General features: G+C 54.3%; 1 protein-coding gene across 2 annotated transcripts in view; it reads right to left on the reverse strand.

The window, feature by feature from the left end:
- Nucleotides 1-1,522: 1,522 nt before the first annotated feature.
- The window catches only part of LOC119976287 (regulator of G-protein signaling 3-like), a 139,309-nt gene continuing 116,996 nt past the window's right edge, over nucleotides 1,523-23,835 (reverse strand). For both annotated transcript variants that reach the window (XM_038816706.1, XM_038816705.1), the window contains exons 3-7: nucleotides 16,997-17,076; nucleotides 11,010-11,078; nucleotides 7,111-7,172; nucleotides 2,731-2,897; nucleotides 1,523-2,186 (exon numbers count right to left, since the gene is read on the reverse strand). In XM_038816706.1, the coding sequence (XP_038672634.1) occupies nucleotides 2,001-2,186; nucleotides 2,731-2,897; nucleotides 7,111-7,172; nucleotides 11,010-11,078; nucleotides 16,997-17,076 (564 nt within the window). In that variant the 3' untranslated portion in view covers nucleotides 1,523-2,000. The remainder of the gene's footprint in view (nucleotides 2,187-2,730; nucleotides 2,898-7,110; nucleotides 7,173-11,009; nucleotides 11,079-16,996; nucleotides 17,077-23,835) is intronic.

The raw sequence follows: 23,835 nt of genomic DNA on the forward strand, positions 1-23,835 counted from the left end.
GTTAGTGCCAAACATGCCCCCACCTCATCCCCTGCCCTCCCACTCTGGCAGTGCCACTCCCAGTCTGCTGACAACACAAGAGAGACTCCAATTCTACTGAAGCTCCCTTTGGCTGCAAGCTACAAGAGGCGGAGCCTGGGGAGGGGCAGAGCTTTGCAGTGTGGGGTGAAGGGTGAAACTATGCCTGAAGGCGGGTCCGAACCAACCTGCCTTCAATGTGACAACAGGCAATGGAGCGTCCAGATGGGAATTTTCCTGTTGGAATGACCCTGTTCCTGCTCCTTGGCCAATAGGAGGCACCCCTTTGGCTAAGTCCGGGTTACCACCATCAGAGGGCCCCAGGTGTCGAAAGTCGATCAATCAGACCCTTCAACATGAGGGCAAGATTGTGGACTATGCAAACATTGGCTGTCGAGTGTTTCCTGTCCGTAGCCATAGTGATGGATTCACCTTGGATGGGTTGTTCCGATGCTGGTGACATTCAGGAAGAACCCTCCTTCAAACATTTAAAAAAAAAAATTTAGACTGCCCAATTAATTTTTTCCAATTAAGGGGCAATTTAGCATGGCCAATCCACCTACCCTGGACATCTTTGGGTCGTGGCGGGCGAAACCCACGCAAACACGGGGAGAATGTGCAAACTCCACACGGACAGTGACTCACACGAACCTGGGACCTCGGCGCCGGTGAGGTAGCAGTGCTAACCATTGTGCCACCGTGCTGCCCCTCCCCCCTCCTTCAAACATAGCTGGGAAGCATCACCCTTGTCCCCTTCCCCTCCCCCCCCACGCACCCCCTTCGGGCACCTGGCTGAACCCCCAGCCGAGCGGAATAGAATGATGGCTTAGTGTTTGGGGGCAGCGACAAACGGTGAGGGTTCCGGGTGCCTGTCGGGTTCACCGCTAGAACACTCTGAGGTAGCGGCCTGTGTGTGAGGGAGGAATAAATGAACCGGCTATCCATCTCGTGCCACCCCTCCACCCTACCTGCCCCAATTACCCTTTGGAATGGGGGGGGGGGGGTGAACTATCAGGAGATGTCAATGCAGTAGGGGGGAGTGATGGGGGGGGGGGGTGAGTAAAAGGGGCTGGAGGTTTTCCTGTGACACCTCCAGCAGTTGAGCAGCCTCGACCGCGCTTTCCCATTTTGCAACACGTACCGAGCCTCCCCTGTGCTCCTGGCACGAGGTGTGGCAAGGTGGGGGAGGGGGAGGAGGGGAGGGGGGGGGGGGGGGGAGGGGGGGGGGGGGAGGGGGGGGGGCGGAGGGGTCAGAAAGACTTGCAGTTCGTAACTGGAGCAGAGGTTGGAGAGGGCACAAAAGAGATGCTGGCTTGTCAGAACGCAATAAATAAAATGCAACAAAACACGAGAGAACTTAAAGTGTACGCAGTGAAACAGCCTCAGTCTCAGTCGGAAAGAGTGGTACAGTCAATCCTGCAAATGCAATAGGGCCCTCACTGAGAACCAGATGGAAATCCACCAACATTTTCCCCCCCCCACCCCCCCCCCCCCCCCGCCGACCCCACTCTCGATCCGAACTGAATGAATGAAAGGTTTTGACCTTTCTCAAAGTACTTCCTGCCCACAGAGGCAGGGGAACAATAAATAAATGAATGTTCAGTACAGCCAGGCATCAAATGTCCCTGGCTTGAACTCCTCCGGCTGTCAGCCATCTCGGATAGTCGGAGTAAATAGACATGCATGGTGCGATAAGGTCACCGATCAAACGGTGGCAACGAGAAAAGGAAAAGTGTGCGATCGCCTTGACCGTGGTCCTGTCTGCGAGCAGCCGTCACCGATAGTCATTCCCGGCCAGGAACGTTTCCGTCAATTCTTCTCATGAATCGGGCAACACGTTGAAGAGGACATGCCTGAGGTTCTATCCCGAAAGGAACCAGGTGAAGTTGCCGGGATAGTGGGGGGGGGTCTGGGGTCATGCAAACTGGGACGAGCGGAGCAAGACGGGCATTTGGAGTCTCCCCTCCCACCTGGCCGACCCCCTACGCCACTCCGTTCATCTGCTTTCGGGTCGACAAGTCCATGTAGAACTCCGAGCGGAGGAATCGAGGGTAGGAGTCCTTCTCCATTAGGCCGAAGATCCGCTTCTGGGCCAGGTCAAAGGTCGAACGGTTGGGGCTCAGAATGTTATTGGTGGTCACTTCCCTTGTGTGCGAATCTAAGTTGACCTGGGGGGAGACGGGAGAAGAGAAAGAGAGAGTGAGTGAAGGGAGAGACAGATTTGCATCTTATGGAAACTCTATCAGCTGATCCACGTGGGCCTTCTTTCAGAAGTTTGAAGCAGATTGGATGGGCCAAATGGCCTCCTTCTACGCAGTAGGGATCCTATGATTCTGATTGTTGTAAAAACCCATCTGGGAGACGAATGTCCTTCAGGGAAGGAAATCTGCCATCCTTACCCGGTCTGGCCTACATGTGACTCCAGTCCTACAGCAATGTGGTTGACTCTGAAATGCCCCATGAAACGGCCAGCAAGGGGAAATTAGAGAAGGGGTAATAAATGCAAACCCAGCCAGCGACGCTCACTATCGACGAATACATTTTTAAGAAGTAAGACAGTTTGGGACTGATTTCAAGGAGCGAGAGATTGGCGATATTTATGGTCAAGATACATTCCCATCTCTGCGTTTCCGGATTGTACAATTGGGTGTCCAGTAATCATTGCGTCTCGGAATATCGCTAGAAACATGCACAGTGGGATCCCGGTCTTACCTCCCGCGGGGCATGGGTATCAATGAACTCCTCAAAGATCTTCTTGGCCTTGGATGTGAGTTTGGAGTTGGATTTGGTCTTCCTGTAGTCCTCGCACGCCAGCCAAAACTCAATGTTCTCATCACTGAATTCTGTGCGTAAGAAGCCCTTGAAGGCGATCAGGCCACCTGTTGATGGAATCAAAGCAGATAAAGTGGAACGTGTGTCTGTGCAATCTTCCAGCAAACCAGGGAGGAGGTGCTGCTTTCACCTTCAACATTAGGGGCAGCAGGGTAGCATGGTGGTTAGCATAAATGCTTCACAGCTCCAGGGTCCCAGGTTCGATTCCCGGCTGGGTCACTGTCTGTGTGGAGTCTGCACGTCCTCCCCCTGTGTGCGTGGGTTTCCTCCGGGTGCTTCGGTTTCCTCCCACAGTCCAAAGATGTGCGGGTTAGGTGGATTGGCCATGCTAAATTGCCCGTAGTGTCCTAATAAAAGTAAGGTTAAGGGGGGGTTGTTGGGTTATGGGTATAGGGTGGATACGTGGGTTTGAGTAGGGTGATCATGGCTCGGCACAACATTGAGGGCTGAAGGGCCTGTTCTGTGCTGTACTGTTCTATGTTCTATGCAGCGCTGGTCAAAGACTCACTGTGGAACCCACTCAATGTTCTAGAAGGACAAGAGCAGCAGATACCTGGGATCACCCCCACCTGGAGGTTCCCCTCCAAGTCACTCCCCATCCTGACTGGGAAATATATCGGCCGTTCCTTCAGTGTCGCCGGGTCCAAATCCTGGAGCTCCCTCCCTAACAGCACGGTGGGTGTACCTACACCTCAGGGACTGCAGCGGCTTCAAGACGGCAGCTCAGCGCCACCTTGTCAAGGGGCAATTAGGGATGGACAATAAATGCTGGTCTCGTCAATGAAAGAATTTTAAAAAAAAATTTAGAATACCCAAATTAAGGGGCAATTTAGTGTGGCCAATCTACCTACTCTGCACATTTTTGGGTTGTGGGGGCGAGACCCACGCAGACACGGGGAGAATGTGCAAACTCCACACGGACAGTGACCCAGAGCCGGGATCGAACCTGGGACCTCAGCGCCGTGAGGCGGTTGTGCTAACCACTAGGCCACCGTGCTGCCCTCAATGAAAGAATTTTAACAATTCAGATCCAGAGATAGAGTGATGTAGAGGTAATGTCACTGGACTTGCAACTCAAGAGGTTTAGGTTACTGCTCTGGGAACATGGCTTCAAATCCCACCACAGCCATTGGGGAAATTTAAATTCCTGACAAAAATCTGGAATATAAATTATAATAATGCTCACGAGACCCACGGCAACGCATCAATACATCTCCCCGTGGGATTCACGAGCCCCCCCAATTAGTGGGCCGAGGCCTGCCCAGCTGTGACTTCACTAATGTCCTTTAGGGAAGGAAATCTGCTGTCCTCACCCTGTCTGGCCTACACGTGACTTCAGACTCACGGCAGCCCACTGAAATGGCCTAGCAAGCCAGCTCCAGGGCAATTAGGGATGGGTAATGAACTCTGACCCAATCCCACATCACCTGAAAGAATAGATTTTTAAAAAGAATTGGGGGGGGGGGGGGGGGGGAATAAAGAAAAACGAGTGAGTTCTATCGATGAGCAAAGCCCGCTCTTCACCTGAGTGGGTGAAGGGTGAAACCGTCACTCCCCTTCCTCCCCCCAAACCATGGGAACATAAATGGTGGATACAGAGTCAGGACGTTGTATCTGAGAAGTTAGCAGAACGTGAAATGTATCGCACAGAAACAACCTGGTGACTATATTCACCTTGTGTGCTCCACGTGGACTCCCCCCCACTCTTCATAGAATCTCACCAACATTTCCTCCAACTCCTTTCTCCCCCCCTCTCCCCGCACCCCCCCCCCCCCACACCGTGTTTATTTAGCTTCCTCTTCAGTGTATCTGTACTATTCACCTCAATAACTCCCCGGGGGTAGCGAGTTCCACAGTCCCATAACTCTCAGGGTTGTCCTGAATTCCTCAATGTATTTATGACAAATCGTACTCACCCTATCTCCTCAACCTATCAACCCAATTATGTTAAAGACCTCTGCCAGATCATCCACATTCTTCTTTAGAAGGCGGTAAACTCGCTTCCTTGCCCTCTGTTATAACATTATAGTGGTGATATGCATATGCATAATAATGTATATAGTCAGATATATGACGTCTGGCCAGCAGGTGGCGGCAGGGATCCACCATGTGACTCCAGAGATTGGGCAGTTGTATTAAGAGGATTGTCACATCAGATGGAACTCCAGGAGAATTCCCTTATCCGTCCCGTTTGTATTATAGTTCGTCAGTTATCTTTCCATTTTGTTAATAAACTATCTCACTAGTCAAAGAACTAGATGTGGTGTGTGCATCTTTACCACGGCCACATCACAGAACATTAGAGTCACGTTATTTGAATAGAGTGAGGAACTAATTGTTCTGTCCACATACATATGTCAGGATACCACATTCACTATCACACTCAATCATGTGCCAATCAACAATGTATGTACCAGTCTGAAATGTAGCCACCCTCCCAGATGATCATAGACGGCTGTCCCCTCAGTGAGAGAGAACTGACCGGTGGTGATTTGAAATGAGGGCCTCCGCACTTCAGGTGAGGGACGAGGTTGACTATCCTCTGCCGGTTCCGGGAATTGAACCCGCACTGATTGGTGCTGCACCCCGTCGCAAATCAGCTGCCTGGCCAACTGAGCTAACCAGGATTAGGCATTTTTCTGAGGAAAGGTTAGAGAGGTGAGGCATGTAACCACTGGAGTTGGGAAAAGTATGAGGTGACTTGATCGAAACATAGAAGATCCTGAGGGGGCATTGACAGGGTGGATGTGGAGAGGATGTTTCCTCCTGCGGTAGAATCTAGCACGAGGGGGGTCACGGTTTAAAAATAAGGGGGTCATCATTGACGATGAAGAGAATTTTTTCCCTCAGAGGGCGGAGAATCTCTGGGACTCTCTCCCTGAAAAGGCGGTGGAAGCAGAGTCTCTGAATATTTTTAACGCAGAGCGAGATAGATTCTTGATTGACAAGGAGGGGTGAAAGGTTACCCGGGGTAGGCTCCAATCAGATCAGCCATTATCTTATTGAATAGTGAAGCATGTTCAACAGGCCGAATGGCCTCCTCCTGATACTAATCCATCTCAAGTTATGTCTTGCCTTGCCTGGTTGCCTGAAACAAATCCACTTCACCAAAGATGCTCCGTTAAGCGCAATGGACATTTGCAAAGTGCAGGCGAGGTGTCACATGACCAGGGTGTCATGTGATCGACTGACACATGGGTAGACACTCCAGCAACATGTCCCACCAGAGCTGGCAGCCCTGTTGGCAGTGAGGTGATAAGTCATCTCCCCCCCCCCCCCCCCCCCCCACCTTTACCCCTCCTGTTATTTTAATTAATCGGCCAGTACCACCTCACAGTCCAAAGAGGGTGACGCCGCGGTGGGGAGGCTGAGCTGTGCGGCAGCACCACCTGCTGACACTAACTGGTACTACAGGATTACCTCACTTCCTTTCCCCCCACCTCCCCCTCCACATCTCACATGGCAGGAATATCGGAAACACATTTATCCGCATGAATACTAAATACAAACAAATGAAGCTTTCCAGAAATCTGATTCTTCCTGGAGATGCTGCAGGGCTAAACCACAAATGGGAACGATGCAGAGAGACTGCATATGGATTTGCCAATTAATTAATCTATACGTCTCTCCATCGTGATATCAATCTTTCCATTCATCCATCTTTCCATCTATTGATCAATCTCACCATTTATTTAGCTCTCCACTGATCCATCTCTGTCCTTCAACTAATATCCATCCATCCAGCCATCGCTCGCGCGAGCTGTCCATCCTTTCATCTTTCCCCATCTGTCTGTCTCCATCAATCGATTTCTCCATTTTTCCACCACGACACCCATCTCAAAGGCAAACATCATAGCTTCCAGAGAATCAACAATGCAAAAGGAGGCCATTCAGCCCATCGAGTCTGCACCGGCCCTTGGAAAGAGCACCCTGCTTAAGCCCAGACCTCCAGCCTATCCCCGTGACCCATTAATCCCTCCTAACCTTTTGCACACTAAGGGAAAATTGATCGTGGCCAATCCACCCAACCTGCACGCCTTTCGACTGTGGGAGGAAACCGGAGCACCCGGAGGAAACCCACGCAGACACGGGGAGAACGTGCTGACTCCACACAGACAATCACATGAGGCAGAAATTGAACCCGGGTACCCCCCCCCCCCGCCCCCCCTCCCCCCCCGAGTCACAGAGACTACATCCCCCACACAACAGAGATCTGTGCGCATGGCTTCACATGTACACCTGTGAGGTCAATGTACTCACATCGATGAGCGAGTAACTTGTCTAGTGATTCTCCCCACTGCTCGGCTTCCTCTGCTGTCGGCCTGTATCCAAAACAGAACAGAAAAACCCATCAGACGCTCAGGCCACGGGAAGGTAGCAAACTCACCACATCACCCAGTCCCAGAGGGGGAAAGGACAGTGTCTGACCCACTGTCCCACCCAGAGGGGGAAAGGACAGTGTCTGACCCACTGTCCCACCCAGAGGGGGAAAGGACAGTGTCTGATCCACTGTCCCACCCAGTCCCAGAGGGGGAAAGGACAGTGTCTGACCCACTGTCCCACCCAGTCCCAGAGGGGGAAAGGACAGTGTCTGACCCACTGTCCCACCCAGTCCCAGAGGGGGAAAGGACAGTGTCTGACCCACTGTCCCACCCAGTCCCAGAGGGGGAAAGGACAGTGTCTGACCCACTGTCCCACACAGTCCCAGAGGGGGAAAGGACAGTGTCTGACCCACTGTCCTACCCAGTCCCAGAGGGGGAAAGGACAGTGTCTGACCCACTGTCCCACCCAGAGGGGGAAAGGACAGTGTCTGACCCACTGTCCCACCCAGTCCCAGAGGGGGAAAGGACAGTGTCTGACCCACTGTCCTACCCAGTCCCAGAGGGGGAAAGGTCAGTGTCTGACCCACTGTCCCACCCAGAGGGGGAAAGGACAGTGTCTGACCCACTGTCCCACACAGTCCCAGAGGGGGAAAGGACAGTGTCTGACCCACTGTCCCACCCAGAGGGGGAAAGGACAGTGTCTGACCCACTGTCCCACCCAGTCGCAGAGGGGGAAAGGACAGTGTCTGACCCACTGTCCCACCCAGTCCCAGAGGGGGAAAGGACAGTGACCCACTGTCCCACCCAGTCCCAGAGGGGGAAAGGACAGTGTCTGACCCACTGTCCCACCCAGTCCCAGAGGGGGAAAGGACAGTGTCTGACCCACTGTCCCACCCAGTCCCAGAGGGGGAAAGGACAGTGTATGACCCACTGTCCCACCCAGTCCCAGAGGGGGAAAGGACAGTGTCTGACCCACTGTCCCACCCAGTCCCAGAGGGGGAAAGGACAGGGTCTGACCTACTGTCCCACCCAGTCCCAGAGGGGGAAAGGACAGTGTCTGACCCACTGTCCCACCCAGTCCCAGAGGGGAAAAGGACAGTGTCTGACCCATTGTCCCACTCAGTCCCAGAGGGGGAAAGGACAGTGTCTGACCCACTGTCCCACCCAGAGGGGGAAAGGACAGTGTCTGACCCACTGTCCCACCCAGTCCCAGAGGGGGAAAGGACAGTGTCTGACCCACTGTCCCACCCAGAGGGGGAAAGGACAGTGTCTGACCCACTGTCCCACCCAGTCCCAGAGGGGGAAAGGACAGTGTCTGACCCCCACCCAGTCCCAGAGGGGGAAAGGACAGTGTCTGACCCACTGTCCCACCCAGTCCCAGAGGGGGGAAAGGACAGTGTCTGACCCACTGTCCCACCCAGTCCCAGAGGGGGAAAGGACAGTGTCTGACCCACTGTCCCACCCAGTCCCAGAGGGGGAAAGGACAGTGTCTGACCCACTGTCCCACCCAGTGTCTGACCCACTGTCCCACCCAGTCCCAGAGGGGGAAAGGACAGTGTCTGACCCACTGTCCCACCCAGAGGGGGAAAGGACAGGGTCTGACCCACTGTCCCACCCAGTCCCAGAGGGGGAAAGGACAGTGTCTCACCCACTGTCCCAGCCAGTCCCAGAGGGGGAAAGGACAGTGTCTGACCCACTGTCCCATCCAGTCCCAGAGGGGGAAAGGACAGGGTCTGGCCCCCACCCAGTCCCAGAGGGGGAAAGGACAGCGTCAGAACCACTGTCCCACCCAGTCCCAGAGGGGGAAAGGACAGTGTCTGACCCACTGTCCCACCCAGTCCCAGAGGGGGAAAGGACAGTGTCTGACACCCTCCCCCACCCAGTCCCAGAGGGGGAAAGGACAGTGTCTGACCCACTGTCCCACCCAGTCCCAGAGGGGGAAAGGACAGTGTCTGACCCACTGTCCCACCCAGTCCCAGAGAGGGAAAGGACAGTGTCTGACCCACTGTCCCACCCAGTCCCAGAGGGGGAAAGGACAGTGTCTGACCCACTGTCCCACCCAGTCCCAGAGGGGGAAAGGACAGTGTCTGACCCACTGTCCCATCCAGTCCCAGAGGGGGAAAGGACAGTGTCTGACCCACTGTCCCACCCAGTCCCAGAGGGGGAAAGGACAGTGTCTGACCCACTGTCCCACCCAGTCCCAGAGGGGAAAAGGACAGTGTCTGACCCACTGTCCCACCCAGTCCCAGAGGGGGAACGGACAGTGTCTGACCCACTGTCCCAGCCAGTCCCAGAGGGGGAAAGGACAGTGTCTGACCCACTGTCCCACCCAGTCCCAGAGGGGGAAAGGACAGTGTCTGACCCACTGTCCCATCCAGTCCCAGAGGGGGAAAGGACAGTGTCTGACCCACTGTCTCCACCCAGTCCCTGAGGGGGAAAGGACAGTGTCTGACCCACTGTCCCACCCAGTCCCAGAGGGGGAAAGGACAGTGTCTGACCCACTGTCCCAGCCAGTCCCAGAGGGGGAAAGGACAGTGTCTGACCCACTGTCCCACCCAGTCCCAGAGGGGGAAAGGACAGTGTCTGACCCACTGTCCCACCCAGTCCCAGAGGGGGAAAGGACAGTGTCTGACCCACTGTCCCACCCAGTCCCAGAGGGGGGAAAGGACAGTGTCTGACCCACTGTCCCACCCAGTCCCTGAGGGGGAAAGGACAGTGTCTGACCCACTGTCCCACCCAGAGGGGGAAAGGACAGTGTCTGACCCACTGTCCCACCCAGTCCCAGAGGGGGAAAGGACAGTGTCTGACCCACTGTCCCACCCAGTCCCAGAGGGGGAAAGGACAGTGTCTGACCCACTGTCCCAGCCAGTCCCAGAGGGGGAAAGGACAGTGTCTGACCCACTGTCCCAGCCAGTCCCAGAGGGGGAAAGGACAGTGTCTGACCCACTGTCCCACCCAGAGGGGGAAAGGACAGCGTCTGACCCACTGTCCCACCCAGTCCCAGAGGGGGAAAGGACAGTGTCTGACCCACACCCAGTCCCAGAGGGGGAAAGGACAGTGTCTGACCCACTGTCCCACCCAGAGGGGGAAAGGACAGTGTCTGACCCACTGTCCCACCCAGTCCCAGAGGGGGAAAGGACAGTGTCTGACCCACTGTCGCACCCAGAGGGGGAACGGACAGTGTCTGACCCACTGTCCCACCCAGTCCCAGAGGGGGAAGGGACAGTGTCTGAACCACTGTCCCACCCAGTCCCAGAGGGGAAAAGGACAGTGTCTGACCCACTGTCCCACCCAGAGGGGGAAAGGACAGTGTCTGACCCACTGTCCCACCCAGAGAGGGAAAGGACAGTGTCTGACCCACTGTCCCACCCAGTCCCAGAGGGGGAAAGGACAGTGTCTGACCCACTGTCCCACCCAGTCCCTGAGGGGAAAGGACAGTGTCTGACCCACTGTCCCACCCAGTCCCAGAGGGGAAAGGACAGTGTCTGACCCACTGTCCCACCCAGTCCCAGAGGGGGAAAGGACAGTGTCTGACCCACTGTCCCACCCAGAGGGGGAAAGGACAGTGTCTGACCCACTGTCCCACCCAGTCCCAGAGGGGGAAAGGACAGTGTCTGAACCCCTCCCCACCCAGTCCCAAGGTCAGCGGACAGGAGGGAAGCTGAAGAATGAGAAAAGAGATGAGCAGAGGATGGTGCAGGAAGAGCGGTGGTGGGGAGAGATGGAGGGAGGAGCAGAGAGGGGAGGGGGTGAAAAATAGGGGCGAGGTGGAACACGAGGGGAGGGGAAGGAACGTTAAAGAATTCTGGAGCCTGTGAGTGATTGAAGAGGTCTCACCTCAGGGAGTGCATGTCATTCCTCCCACAGGGATCGTTCCACCTTCGCAGGAAGCCCAGGCGATGGCCCCTGTTTGGGGAGAGGAAAACACAGAATAAGCTGGCTTGAATAACCGGATGGGGAAAACACAGAATAAGCTGGCTTGAATAACCGGATGGGGAAAAGAGTGTGGATTGGCCAGTTGCCGGGGCCAATGATATTGTTGTGCACGGCTGGCTGCAACTTTGATGCACGACATGGTTCCCCCTCCCCCCAGTCATGACCAGGTTACCCATGGTGATGTGCGGTGAAAGCTGGCACCATGAGAAACTGTTCGGCAGGTGGGTGGGTGGTGGGCGGGACAGACGAGAAACCCCCTGATTTCCTACCTCACCTCACTCCGCCCCTCCCTCCCCTCACAGAAGCCGGTACAGTTGACCGAGTGACCTCCATTCCTGGCCTGCCATTGGGAATTCTGGGAAGGCGGGAGTGCAGCGGAGTAGTATTCCACAGACCCAGGGTACTGCTCTGGAATTCCGGGTTCAAACCCACCAGGGCAGATCGTGGAATCTGAATTCAATAAAAATCTGGAATTAAAAGTCTAAAGATGACCATGAAACCATCGATTGTTGTTAAAACCCATTGAGTTCACGAGTCCTTTAGGGAAGGAAATCTGCCGTCCTTACCCGGTCTGTCCTACACGTGACTCCAGACCCACACAGCGATGCAGTTGACTGTGAAATGCCCTCTGAAGAAGGGGCAATTGGGGATGGGCAATAAATGCTGGCCTACCCAGCGACGCCCACATCCCGTCAATGAATAAGCTCCCATGGTACAAAGCTCTTGAATTCCCTCCTCAAGCCTCCCTGACTCTCCATTCTCCTCGAAGATGTTTGTTAATACCTGCGCCTTCGCTGTCTGTTTGGATATTTTCTTCTAGGGTTTTGCGTCACAGTTGCTTTGATAATGTCCCTGTTCTGTGGAGGGCCTGGGGTTGTTTAATGATATCACAGGGTCGATATCACTGTAAATCCCTGGTGTTTGCGCTTTGAGTGGCACCATGGAATTATCAGATCTATCTCACCAGGCAACGGGGCCTCCCTGGGATCGAAATCCAGTCCAATCACATCTCAGTCGAGATTGATTCGCTCTGTGACCTTTCATACTTTTATCCTCTTACTGTGAGAGCAAGGCCAAACCATGGGCAAAGACCTACAGCCTGGCATATTCACAGGATGTGGGCAACACTGGCAAAGCCAACATCTGTTGCCCATCCCTTGATACCAGTGGCTTTCTAGGGCCATTTCAGAGTTAACCACACGGCTGAGGGGTAAGGAGTGAGTTGTAGCCCAGACCAACAAGGACGGAAGCTTTCCTTACCCTGAAGGACAGGTGGAGTTTTACAAGAATCAATGATAATTTAATTCTTTATATTAGCTTTATAATTCACTGAATTTAAATTTTGCCAGCTGCTGTGGTGGGATTTGAACCCATGTCCCCAGCGAATTAGCCTGGGCCTCTGGAGTACAATGTTATTCCCACTAATAGGAGTGACAAGGCATGGGGATACATAACGAACGGTAGGAAACTCAGAACACAGAACATACAGAGCAGAAGGAGGCCATTTGAAATTAGAATTGCTTATTGTCACGAGTAGGCTTCAAATGAAGTTACTGTGAAAAGCCCCTAGTCGCCACATTCTGGCGCCTGTTCGGGGAGGCTGGTAGGGGAATTGAACCGTGCTGCTGGCCTGCTTGGTCTGCTTTCAAAGCCAGCGATTTAGCCCAGTGCTAAACCAGCCCCCTAATCGAGTCCATCGAATCCCTAATTGGCCCATCGAGTCTGCACCGACCCACTTAAGTCCTCACTTCCACCCTATCCCAATAACCCAGTAACCCAATAACTACTGCACCCCAGGCTCGATTACCGGCATGGGGATTGCTGGCATTGCTCCTGCCAGCTGGCACTGCTGCCTGGCCACATTGGCAGTGCCAGACTGGAAGTGCCAAGGTGACACCAGCATTGGCCCAAAGGGGCCTCCAATCCCCTGGGAAACCCACACCAGCGCCATTCCATTTGGTCCCCTTTAGTAGAGACCAGCACTGAATGGTGGCCGCCCAAAGCCCCCAAGGGGAAGGGGATAGATGCCAACACCTCGGTTACCTCAGGGAACTGCATATTACAGTGAGACTAACTGCCTTCCGCTAATATGCAGATCTGTCAAAAAGTGATCCTGCCGACAATGGGCGGGCTTCACATCGCGACGCCTCGCGAGAGCCCGTTCGATCCTGGGAGCGGGCTCCCCCGTCATTTACCAGCCATGTTGCGCCATGGCGCGTTGCTTTTCGGGTGCAGTGTGGCTGGTAGACCATGCCCAATGACTCTACGACTACGCCACCCTCTCCCTGGCTTTGATCACCTCGTTTCTGTGTAATGTGGTGACAAGATCCCAGGGTCCCAGGTTCGATTCCCGGCTGGGTCACTGTCTGTGTGGAGTCTGCACGTCCTCCCTGTGTGTGCGTGGGTTTCCTCCGGGTGCTCCGGTTTCCTCCCACAGTCCAAAGATGTGCGGGTTAGGTGGATTGGCCATGCTAAATTGCCCGTAGTGTCCTAAAAAGTAATGTTAAGGGGGGGGGTTGTTGGGTTACGGGTATAGGGTGGATACGTGGGTTTGAGTAGGGTGATCATTGCACGGCACAACATCGAGGGCCGAAGGGCCTGTTCTGTGCTGTACTGTTCTATGTTCTATGAAGACTTCAGCAGGATTGATAAACCTCCCTCCCCATACATTCCACATCAGCTACTAAAGGGAATTATCCCAGAAGCCTTCACCAGGGCAGTGACCACAGGGCAGTCAATGTTGGCCCTGACGGGGACGCTAACATTCCAGGAACAAATTCAAATAATTGATCTAAAATTGTCTTGCCATATTCACGGATCGTCCTTTGTCTTCATTCATCTACGGATGTTGGCACGCAGCATGTATTACCCATTCCTAATTGCCTTTGTGGACATTGTAAGGATTCTTCCTGTTTATTCCCTATTTATCCCCCCATTCTTTTATTTTACCGTGATTATTTTTGATCCATGGATGATTAATGGACATGTCTCTTTAAGGCAAACAGGCTGTGCCTTTAATTCAAACAAAAGAATGCAGGAGTTTCCGGAGAGATCGCTCTGCTACTCTGCGCTGGTTTTGCTGCAGACCTGTCAGCACCAGAGAGAGAGAGAGATGAGTTGGGGCTGGGTTTGATTGACTGGCTGGTGGCCAATGAATTGGACCAAAAGGCTGTACTCTGCCGGGTAACAGGTGATGATTGGATCCTATCCCATCGGAATGCTGTTCGGAGTTTTGAGCTGCCTCTCTCACAAGAAGAGCAGCTGTCAGCATTGTCTGTCTGAACCTGCAGAGAAACCTTTACAGGCTGCGCAAAACAATGACTTGAATCTGCTATCATGCTCCAGAAATGCTATGAATACTGCGTCTTTGAAACTCCAGAGAACCTGAATTAATGGATCTACAGAGAGGACCAGCGGAGGCTGCAAACAGAGATAGAACCTGCAAGATTGCTGTGAAGCAAGGTGGGCTAAAAAAAAATCATCTGGAAAAAAATACTTCAACTTATGATTTTACCCCTTTCCACCCCATCTGTGTTTGTCTGTCTTGTGTGTGTGTCGAGGATGGGGACAAGTTAAAGTGGGGAATTAGGAATGAAATAATAGTTAACCTGTTGTATTTGCTGCATTTTTCATTATAGTTCTTGTTTTCAGTAAACTGTCATCGTATTTACATTTACAAACCTGCCGATTGTAATTATTGGGCCTAAGATTTTAGGTTTTTAATAAGAATTATCGGTTAATTCACTTGTGTTGTGACTCTGGGGCACGTGGGGCTGGAATTGACCTGCACAGTAGCCCAGTGTGTCGGAACAACATTCACCCCAAGACCCCTCTGCTCCTCAGAATCCTCACACTCAATGGGCTTCCCTTTATCTTGTTTGTCCTCTCCAACATACTTTACCTCACAATTTCCTGGATTGATTGGCCATTTGCCACTTTTCTGCCCACCCGACCGACCAATTCATTGATACCTTGCTGCAGGGGGAGAAGGGGTGGGGGGTAAGTAGGGTGTGAGGGGGCTGGGGAGGGGGCAGCAGCACCGGGAGGTTGGGGAATGGTAAAACACAATAAACACCTTTGTGCACAACCATATGACGCCTGTCACTTTATTCTGCAAATGCGGCCTGACCCCCAAACACTTGGCCCATCTCTCCAGGCATCCTTTCCCCTGGCACTCACCCACCCTCCGGCCATGGGCATGTCCCCAGAGCTGTCACCCATCCCCTGGGTGGTCAGATTCTGGCTGTTGCATGTGTGGTCTTGCTTCCCGCAGTGTTCAAGCGGTGAAACTCCTTGAAAATCCCCGCCATAAGTTAACTTGAAACCTTTCCGGAGGACCATGCCCAAAGTCTCTGACCCCGCTGCCTTCGCAGGAAGAGGGGTCCAGACGGTTGGATGTAAAATACCCCGAGGCACCATTTCAAAGCAGATCAGGGAAGTTCTCCCTCATGTTCTGATCAATACTTATCACCGTGTCAACATCACGCAAAACAGACAATCTGATCATTATCGTGCTGCTGTGTCTAGGAGTTTGCTGGATGTGGTGATTGTATGATCTAGATTACAATAGTGACTACATTTCATCATGGGAGTTTCCCTTTAAGAAAAGTTATTGTCTTATCCACATGGCTTCAGTGATGTCATTGTGTGGGGGGAGCTGGGCTGTGGCTCTGAATTTTACTTTCGCTTTGACGTTTGGACTGGGTTTGAACTGCACAGGTTGAAAGAAGTGTTTCTCTCTATCTTCATTTTAAAAACTGTTTCCAGGCAGCTTGGTAACTTAAAAGGGATAATTACTTTCTGGCAGGAAACCAAAGCTGCTGTTTGAGACGGAGAACAAGAGTATCACCAAGTCTTATACCAGTAAGAGTGCCGTGTGCTGGGCTCCACCTTTGTCAAGGTGTTTCTGGTTTGACTTGGATTTTGTTATTGAATTGGAACAGTTAAGGGGAAATTCATTAAGGGATATGCATAGATTACTGTAGCTATGTGGGGTCTTTATGTTTGTAGTTGATAAAACATCTTACTGTGTGTGTTTATATAAATATTAACTAAATTTGTAGAAAAAAAGCTTGTTTTTTTATTAAAAGCGTCGAAGAACTCTTGATTAACACCTGAAAGGCAGACTCTTGTGCTCATTATAACCAAATTCAATAAACAGTTCGAGGTCAGGTTAACTCCATAATATACCTCGGAGTTTTCTAAACCCTGGCCCATAACAATTTCAAAAATGCCCTGTTGGTTGTATCGGAATGCAAGCCTTTTCTTCTGTTCTCGAAGAGGAGCTTCTGGGTCTCCCCCCACCACCCCTGGGTCTCCCCCCCCCACTCCCCCGGGCCTCCCCCCACCCCCCAGGCTTCACCCCCCCCCCCGGTCCCCCCACCCCCCCTCCCGGGCCTCGCCCCCCCGGGCATCCCCCTCCCCCCACCCCCCCATCCCCCCCAGCAATAGGCCTCATTAAGGTGACGATTGTTCCCCATTCCCTCCACCTTCCTTCATCCCTTCCATCCCTTCCATCGCACCTGGAACTAGATTGGGAGAAATCTTCAAGCGTTCGCACATTTATGATTCCCACCGGAAGGTTCCTGCAGCCGGATGTTAGGTGGGGAGCGGATCAGACTCAAGTGTGCTGACCTGCTATTCGCTCACCACGTGCGCACACTGAAATGCACAAATGAATGCACATACCCAAATACATGCACACAGAATGAGCATAACATACATGTAAAAAGACACGCACACAGACACTCACATACAGACACTCACAAAAAGATCATCTAAGACAAACACACACATATATATACAAACATTCACACACCTTATATGTCCGGCAACTTGTGAGCTCAAATTGTTTACACATTCCCACCCTCACAGACACAGATACTTACAGGTGTCTCTTCTGTCTGTGCCGGCCGCCATTCTCTGCGTTATCTAACCCAAGGTCTGACTCCACACTGGATACCAGGTGCTGAAAGACAGGGAGGACACCACAAAGAGGTCAAAAATCTGTCTAAACTTACACTGACAACTTGCATTTATGTCGCACCCTGAATGCAATACAACACCCCAAAGCAAGTCACAGCAGCATGGTCAAACAAAACATCAGATTAGCTTCATGAGGAGATTCAGGTTCAGCTGGCTAACAGCTTAATCACCTCCAACAGTGCAGCACTCACTCAGTGCTGACCCCCTGACAGTGCGGCACTCCCTCAGTACTGACCCTCTGACAGTGCAGCACTCCCTCAGTACTGACCCTCTGACAGTGCAGCATTCCCTCAGCACTGACCCTCTGACAGTGCAGCATTCCCTCAGTACTGACCCTCTGACAGTGCGGCACTCCCTCAGTACTGACCCTCTGACAGTGCGGCACTCCCTCAGTACTGACCCTCTGACAGTGCAGCACTCACTCAGTGCTGACCCCCTGACAGTGCGGCACTCCCTCAGTACTGACCCTCTGACAGTGCAGCACTCCCTCAGTACTGACCCTCCGACAGTGCGGCACTCCCTCAGTACTGACCCTCTGTCAGTGCGGCACTCCCTCAGTACTGACCCTCTGACAGTGCAGCACTCCCTCAGTACTGACCCTCTGACAGTGCAGCACTCCCTCAGTACTGACCCTCTTACAGTGCAGCACTCCCTCAGTACTGACCCTCTGACAGTGCAGCATTCCCTCAGTACTAACCTTCTGACAGTGCAGCACTCCCTCAGTACTGACCCTCTGACAGTGCAGCACTCCCTCAGCACTGACCCTCTGACAGTGCAGCACTCCCTCAGTGCTGACCCTCTGACAGTGCGGCACTCCCTCAGTACTGACCCTCTGACAGTGCAGCACTCCCTCAGTACTGACCCACTGACAGTGCAGAATTCCCTCAGTACTGACCCTCTGACAGTGCGGCACTCCCTCAGTACTGACCCTCTGACAGTGCAGCACTCCCTCAGTACTGACCCACTGACAGTGCAGCACTCCCTCAGCACCGACCGTCTGACAGTGCAGCACTCCCTCAGTACTGACCCTCTGACAGTGCAGCACTCCCTGAGTACTGACCCTCTGACAGTGCAGCACTCCCTCAGTACTGACCCTCCGACAGTGCGGCACTCCCTCAGTACTGACCCTCTGTCAGTGCGGCACTCCCTCAGTACTGACCCTCTGACAGTGCAGCACTCCCTCAGTACTGACCCTCTGACAGTGCAGCACTCCCTCAGTACTGACCCTCTTACAGTGCAGCACTCCCTCAGTACTGACCCTCTGACAGTGCAGCATTCCCTCAGTACTAACCCTCTGACAGTGCAGCACTCCCTCAGTACTGACCCTCTGACAGTGCAGAACTCCCTCAGCACTGACCTTCTGACAGTGCAGCACTCCCTCAGTACTGACCCTCTGACAGTGCAGCACTCCCTCAGCACTGACCCTCTGACAGTGCAGCACTCCCTCAGTGCTGACCCTCTGACAGTGCGGCACTCCCTCAGTACTGACCCTCTGACAGTGCAGCACTCCCTCAGTACTGACCCACTGACAGTGCAGAATTCCCTCAGTACTGACCCTCTGACAGTGCGGCACTCCCTCAGTACTGACCCTCTGACAGTGCAGCACTCCCTCAGTACTGACCCACTGACAGTGCAGCACTCCCTCAGTACTGACCCTCTGACTGTGCAGCACTCCCTCAGTACTGATCCACTGACAGTGCAGCACTCCCTCAGCACCGACCTTCTGACAGTGCAGCACTCCCTCAGTACTGACCCTCTGACAGTGCAGCACTCCCTGAGTACTGACCTTCTGACAGTGCGGCGCTCCCTCAGTACTGACCCTCTGACAGTGCAGCACTCCCTCAGTACTGACCCTCTTACAGTGTGGCACTCCCTCAGTACTGACCATCTGACAGTGCAGCACTACCTCAGTACTGACCCTCTGACAGTGCAGCACTCCCTCAGCACTGACCCTCTGACAGTGCAGCACTCCCTCAGTACTGACCCTCTGACAGTGCAGCACTCCCTCAGTACTGACCTTCTGACAGTGCGGCGCTCCCTCAGTACTGACCCTCTGACAGTGCAGCACTCCCTCAGTACTGACCCTCTGACAGTGTGGCACTCCCTCAGAACTGACCATCTGACAGTGCAGCACTCCCTCGGTACTGACCCTCTGACAGTGCAGCACTCCCTCAGTACTGACCCTCTGACAGTGCAGCACTCCCTCAGTACTGACCCTCTGACAGTGCAGCACTCCCTCAGTACTGACCCTCTGACAGTGCGGCACTCCCTCAGTACTGACCCTCTGACAGTGCAGCACTCGCTCAGTACTGACCCTCTGACAGTGCAGCACTCCCTCAGTACTGACCCTCTGACAGTGCGGCACTCCCTCAGTACTGACCCTCTGACAGTGCAGCACTCGCTCAGTATTGACCCTTTGACAGTGCAGCACTTCCTCAGTACTGACCCCCTGACAGTGCAGCACTCCCTCAGTACCGACCCTCTGACAGTGCAGCGCTCCCTCAGTACTGACCCTCTGACAGTGCAGCACGCCCTCAGTACTGACCCTCTGACAGTGCAGCGCTCCCTCAGTACTGACCCTCTGACAGTGCGGCACGCCCTCAGTACTGACTCTCTGACAGTGGAGCACGACCTCAGTACTGACCCTCTGACAGTGCAGCACTCCCTCAGTACTGACCCTCTGACAGTGCAGCACTCCCTCAGTACTGACCCTCTGACAGTGCAGCACTCCCTCAGCACTGACCCTCTGACAGTGCAGCACTCCCTCAGTGCTGACCCTCTGACAGTGCGGCACTCCCTCAGTACTGACCCTCTGACAGTGCAGCACTCCCTCAGTACTGACCCACTGACAGTGCAGCACTCCCTCAGTACTGACCCTCTGACAGTGCAGCACTCCCTCAGTACTGACCCTCTGACAGTGCAGCACTCCCTCAGTACCGACCCTGACAGTGCGGCACTCCCTCAGTACTGACCCTCTGACTGTGCAGCACTCTCTCAGTACTGACCCACTGACAGTGCAGCACTCCCTCAGCACCGACCCTCTGACAGTGCAGCACTCCCTCAGTACTGACCCTCTGACAGTGCAGCACTCCCTCAGTACTGACCATCGGACAGTGCAGCACTCCCTCAGTACTGACCCTCTGACAGTACAGCACTCCCTCAGCACCGACCTTCTGACAGTGCAGCACTCCCTCAGTACTGACCCTCTGACAGTGCCGAACTCCCTCAGTACTGACCTTCTGACAGTGCTGCGCTCCCTCAGTACTGACCCTCTGACAGTGCAGCACTCCCTCGGTACTGACCCTCTGACAGTGCAGCATTCCCTCAGTACTGACCCTCTGGCAGTGCAGCACTCCCTCAGTACTGACCCTCTGACAGTGCGGCACTCCCTCAGTACTGACCCTTTGACAGTGCGGCACTCCCTCAGTACTGACCCTCTGACAGTGCGGCACTCCCTCAGTACCGACCCTCTGACAGTGTGGCACTGCCTCAGTACTGACCCTCTGACAGTGCAGCACTCCCTCAGTACTGACCCTCTGACAGTGCGGCACTCCCTCAGTACTGACCCTCTGACAGTGCAGAGACTCCCTCAGTACTGACCCTCTGACAGTGCAGCACTCCCTCAGTACTGACCCTCTGGCAGTGCTGCACTCCCTCAGTACTGACCCTCTGACAGTGCAGCACTCCCTCAGTACTGACCCTCTGACAGTGCAGAGACTCCCTCAGTACTGACCCTCTGACAGTGCGGCACTCCCTCAGTACTGACCCTCTGACAGTGCAGCTCTCCCTCAGTACTGACCCTCTGACAGTGCAGAGACTCCCTCAGTACTGACCCTCTGACAGTGCGGCACTCCCTCAGTACTGACCCTCTGACAGTGCAGCACTCCCTCAGTACTGACCATCTGAAAGTGCAGCACTCCATCAGTACTGACCCTCTGACAGTGCAGCACTCCCTCAGTACTGACCCTCTGACAGTGCAGCACTCCCTCAGTACTGACCCTCTGACAGTGCAGCACTCCCTCAGTATTGACCCTCTGACAGTGCAGCACTCCCTCAGTACTGACCCTCTGACAGTGCAGCACTCCCTCAGTACTGACCCTCTGACAGTGCGGCACTCCCTCAGCACTGACCCTCTGACAGTGCAGCACTCCCTCAGTACTGACCCTCTGACAGTGCGACACTCCCTCAATACTGACCCTCTGACAGTGCAGCACTCCCTCAGTACTGACCCTCTGACAATGCGGCACTCCCTCAGTACTGACCCTCTGACAGTGCAGCACTCCCTCAGTACTGACCCTCTGACAGTGCAGCACTCCCTCAGCACTGACCCTCTGTCAGAGCGACACTCCCTCAATACTGACCCTCTGACAGTGCAGCACTCCCTCAGTACTGACCCTCTGACAGTGCAGCACTCCCTCAGTACTGACCCTCTTGCAGTGCAGCACTCCCTCAGTATTGACCATCTGACAGTGCAGCACTCCCTCAGCACCGACCTTCTGACAGTGCAGCACTCCCTCAGTACTGACCCTCTGACAGTGCAGCACTCCCTGAGTACTGACCTTCTGACGGTGCGGCGCTCCCTCAGTACTGACCCTCTGACAGTGCAGCACTCCCTCAGTACTGACCCCCTGACAGTGCAGCACTCCCTCAGTACTGACCCTCTGACAGTGCGACACTCCCTCAATACTGACCCTCTGACAGTGCAGCACTCCCTCAGTACTGACCCTCTGACAATGCGGCATTCCCTCAGCACTGACCCTCTGTCAGAGCGACACTCCCTCAATACTGACCCTCTGACAGTGCAGCACTCCCTCAGTACTGACCCCCTGACAGTGCAGCACTCCCTCAGTACTGACCCTCTGACAGTGCGACACTCCCTCAATACTGACCCTCTGACAGTGCAGCACTCCCTCAGTACTGACCCCCTGACAGTGCAGCACTCCCTCAGTACTGACCCTCTGACAGTGCGGCACTCCCTCAGTACTGACCCTCTGACAGTGTGGCACTCCCTCAGTACTGACCATCTGACAGTGCAGCACTCCCTCAGTACTGACCGTCTGACAGTGCAGCACTCCCTCAGCACTGACCCTCTGACAGTGCAGCCCTCCCTCAGTACTGACCCTCTGACAGTGCAGCACTCCCTCAGTACTGACCCTCTGACAGTGCAGCACTCCCTCAGTACTGACCATCTGACCGTGCAGCACTCCCTCAGCACCGACCTTCTGACAGTGCAGCACTCGCTCAGTACTGACCCTCTGACAGTGCAGCACTCCCTCAGTACTGACCCTCTGACAGTGCGGCACTCCCTCAGTACTGACCCTCTGACAGTGCGGCACTCCCTCCGTACTGACCCTCTGACTGTGCAGCACTCCCTCAGTACTGACCTCCTGACAGTGCAGCACTCCCTCAGTACCGACCCTCTGACAGTGCAGCGCTCCCTCAGTACTGACCCTCTGACAGTGCGGCACACCCTCAGTACTGACCCTCTGATAGTGCAGCGCTCCCTCAGTACTGACCCTCTGACAGTGCGGCACGCCCTCAGTACTGACCCTCTGACAGTGGAGCACTCCCTCAGTACTGACCCTCTGACAGTGGAGCACTCCCTCAGTACTGACCCTCTGACAGTGCTGCACTCCCTCAGTACTGACCCTCTGACAGTGCAGCACTCCCTCAGTACTGACCCTCTGACAGTGCAGCACTCCCTCAATACTGACCCTCTGACAGTGCAGCACTCCCTCAGTACTGACCCTCTGACAGTGCGGCACTCCCTCAGTACTGACCCTCTGACAGTGCAGCACCCTCAGTACTGACCCTCTGATAGTGCAGCACTCCCACAGTACTGACCCTCTGACAGTGCGGCACTCCCTCAATACTGACCCTCTGACAGTGCAGCGCTCCCTCAGTACTGAACCTCTGACAGTGCGGCACACCCTCAGTACTGACCCTCTGATAGTGCAGCGCTCCCTCAGTACTGACCCTCTGACAGTGCGGCACGCCCTCAGTACTGACCCTCTGACAGTGGAGCACTCCCTCAGTACTGACCCTCTGACAGTGGAGCACCCCCTCAGTACTGACCCTCTGACAGTGCTGCACTCCCTCAGTACTGACCCTCTGACAGTGCAGCACTCCCTCAATACTGACCCTCTGACAGTGCAGCACTCCCTCAGTACTGACCCTCTGACAGTGCGGCACTCCCTCAGTACTGACCCTCTGACAGTGCAGCACCCTCAGTACTGACCCTCTGATAGTGCAGCACTCCCACAGTACTGACCCTCTGACAGTGCGGCACTCCCTCAATACTGACCCTCTGACAGTGCAGCACTCCCTCAGTACTGACCCTCTGACAGTGCAGCATTCCCTCAGTACTGACCCTCTGTCAGTGCTGCACTCCCTCAGTACTGACCCTCTGACAGTGCAGCACTCGCTCAGTACTGACCCTCTGACAGTGCAGCACTCCCTCAGTACTGACCCTCTGACAGTGCGGCACTCCCTCAGTACTGACCCTCTGACAGTGCAGCACTCGCTCAGTATTGACCCTTTGACAGTGCAGCACTTCCTCAGTACTGACCCCCTGACAGTGCAGCACTCCCTCAGTACCGACCCTCTGACAGTGCAGCGCTCCCTCAGTACTGACCCTCTGACAGTGCAGCACGCCCTCAGTACTGACCCTCTGACAGTGCAGCGCTCCCTCAGTACTGACCCTCTGACAGTGCGGCACGCCCTCAGTACTGACTCTCTGACA

The sequence above is a fragment of the Scyliorhinus canicula genome, chromosome 13 (genome assembly GCF_902713615.1).
Source record: "Scyliorhinus canicula chromosome 13, sScyCan1.1, whole genome shotgun sequence".
NCBI lineage: Eukaryota > Metazoa > Chordata > Chondrichthyes > Carcharhiniformes > Scyliorhinidae > Scyliorhinus > Scyliorhinus canicula.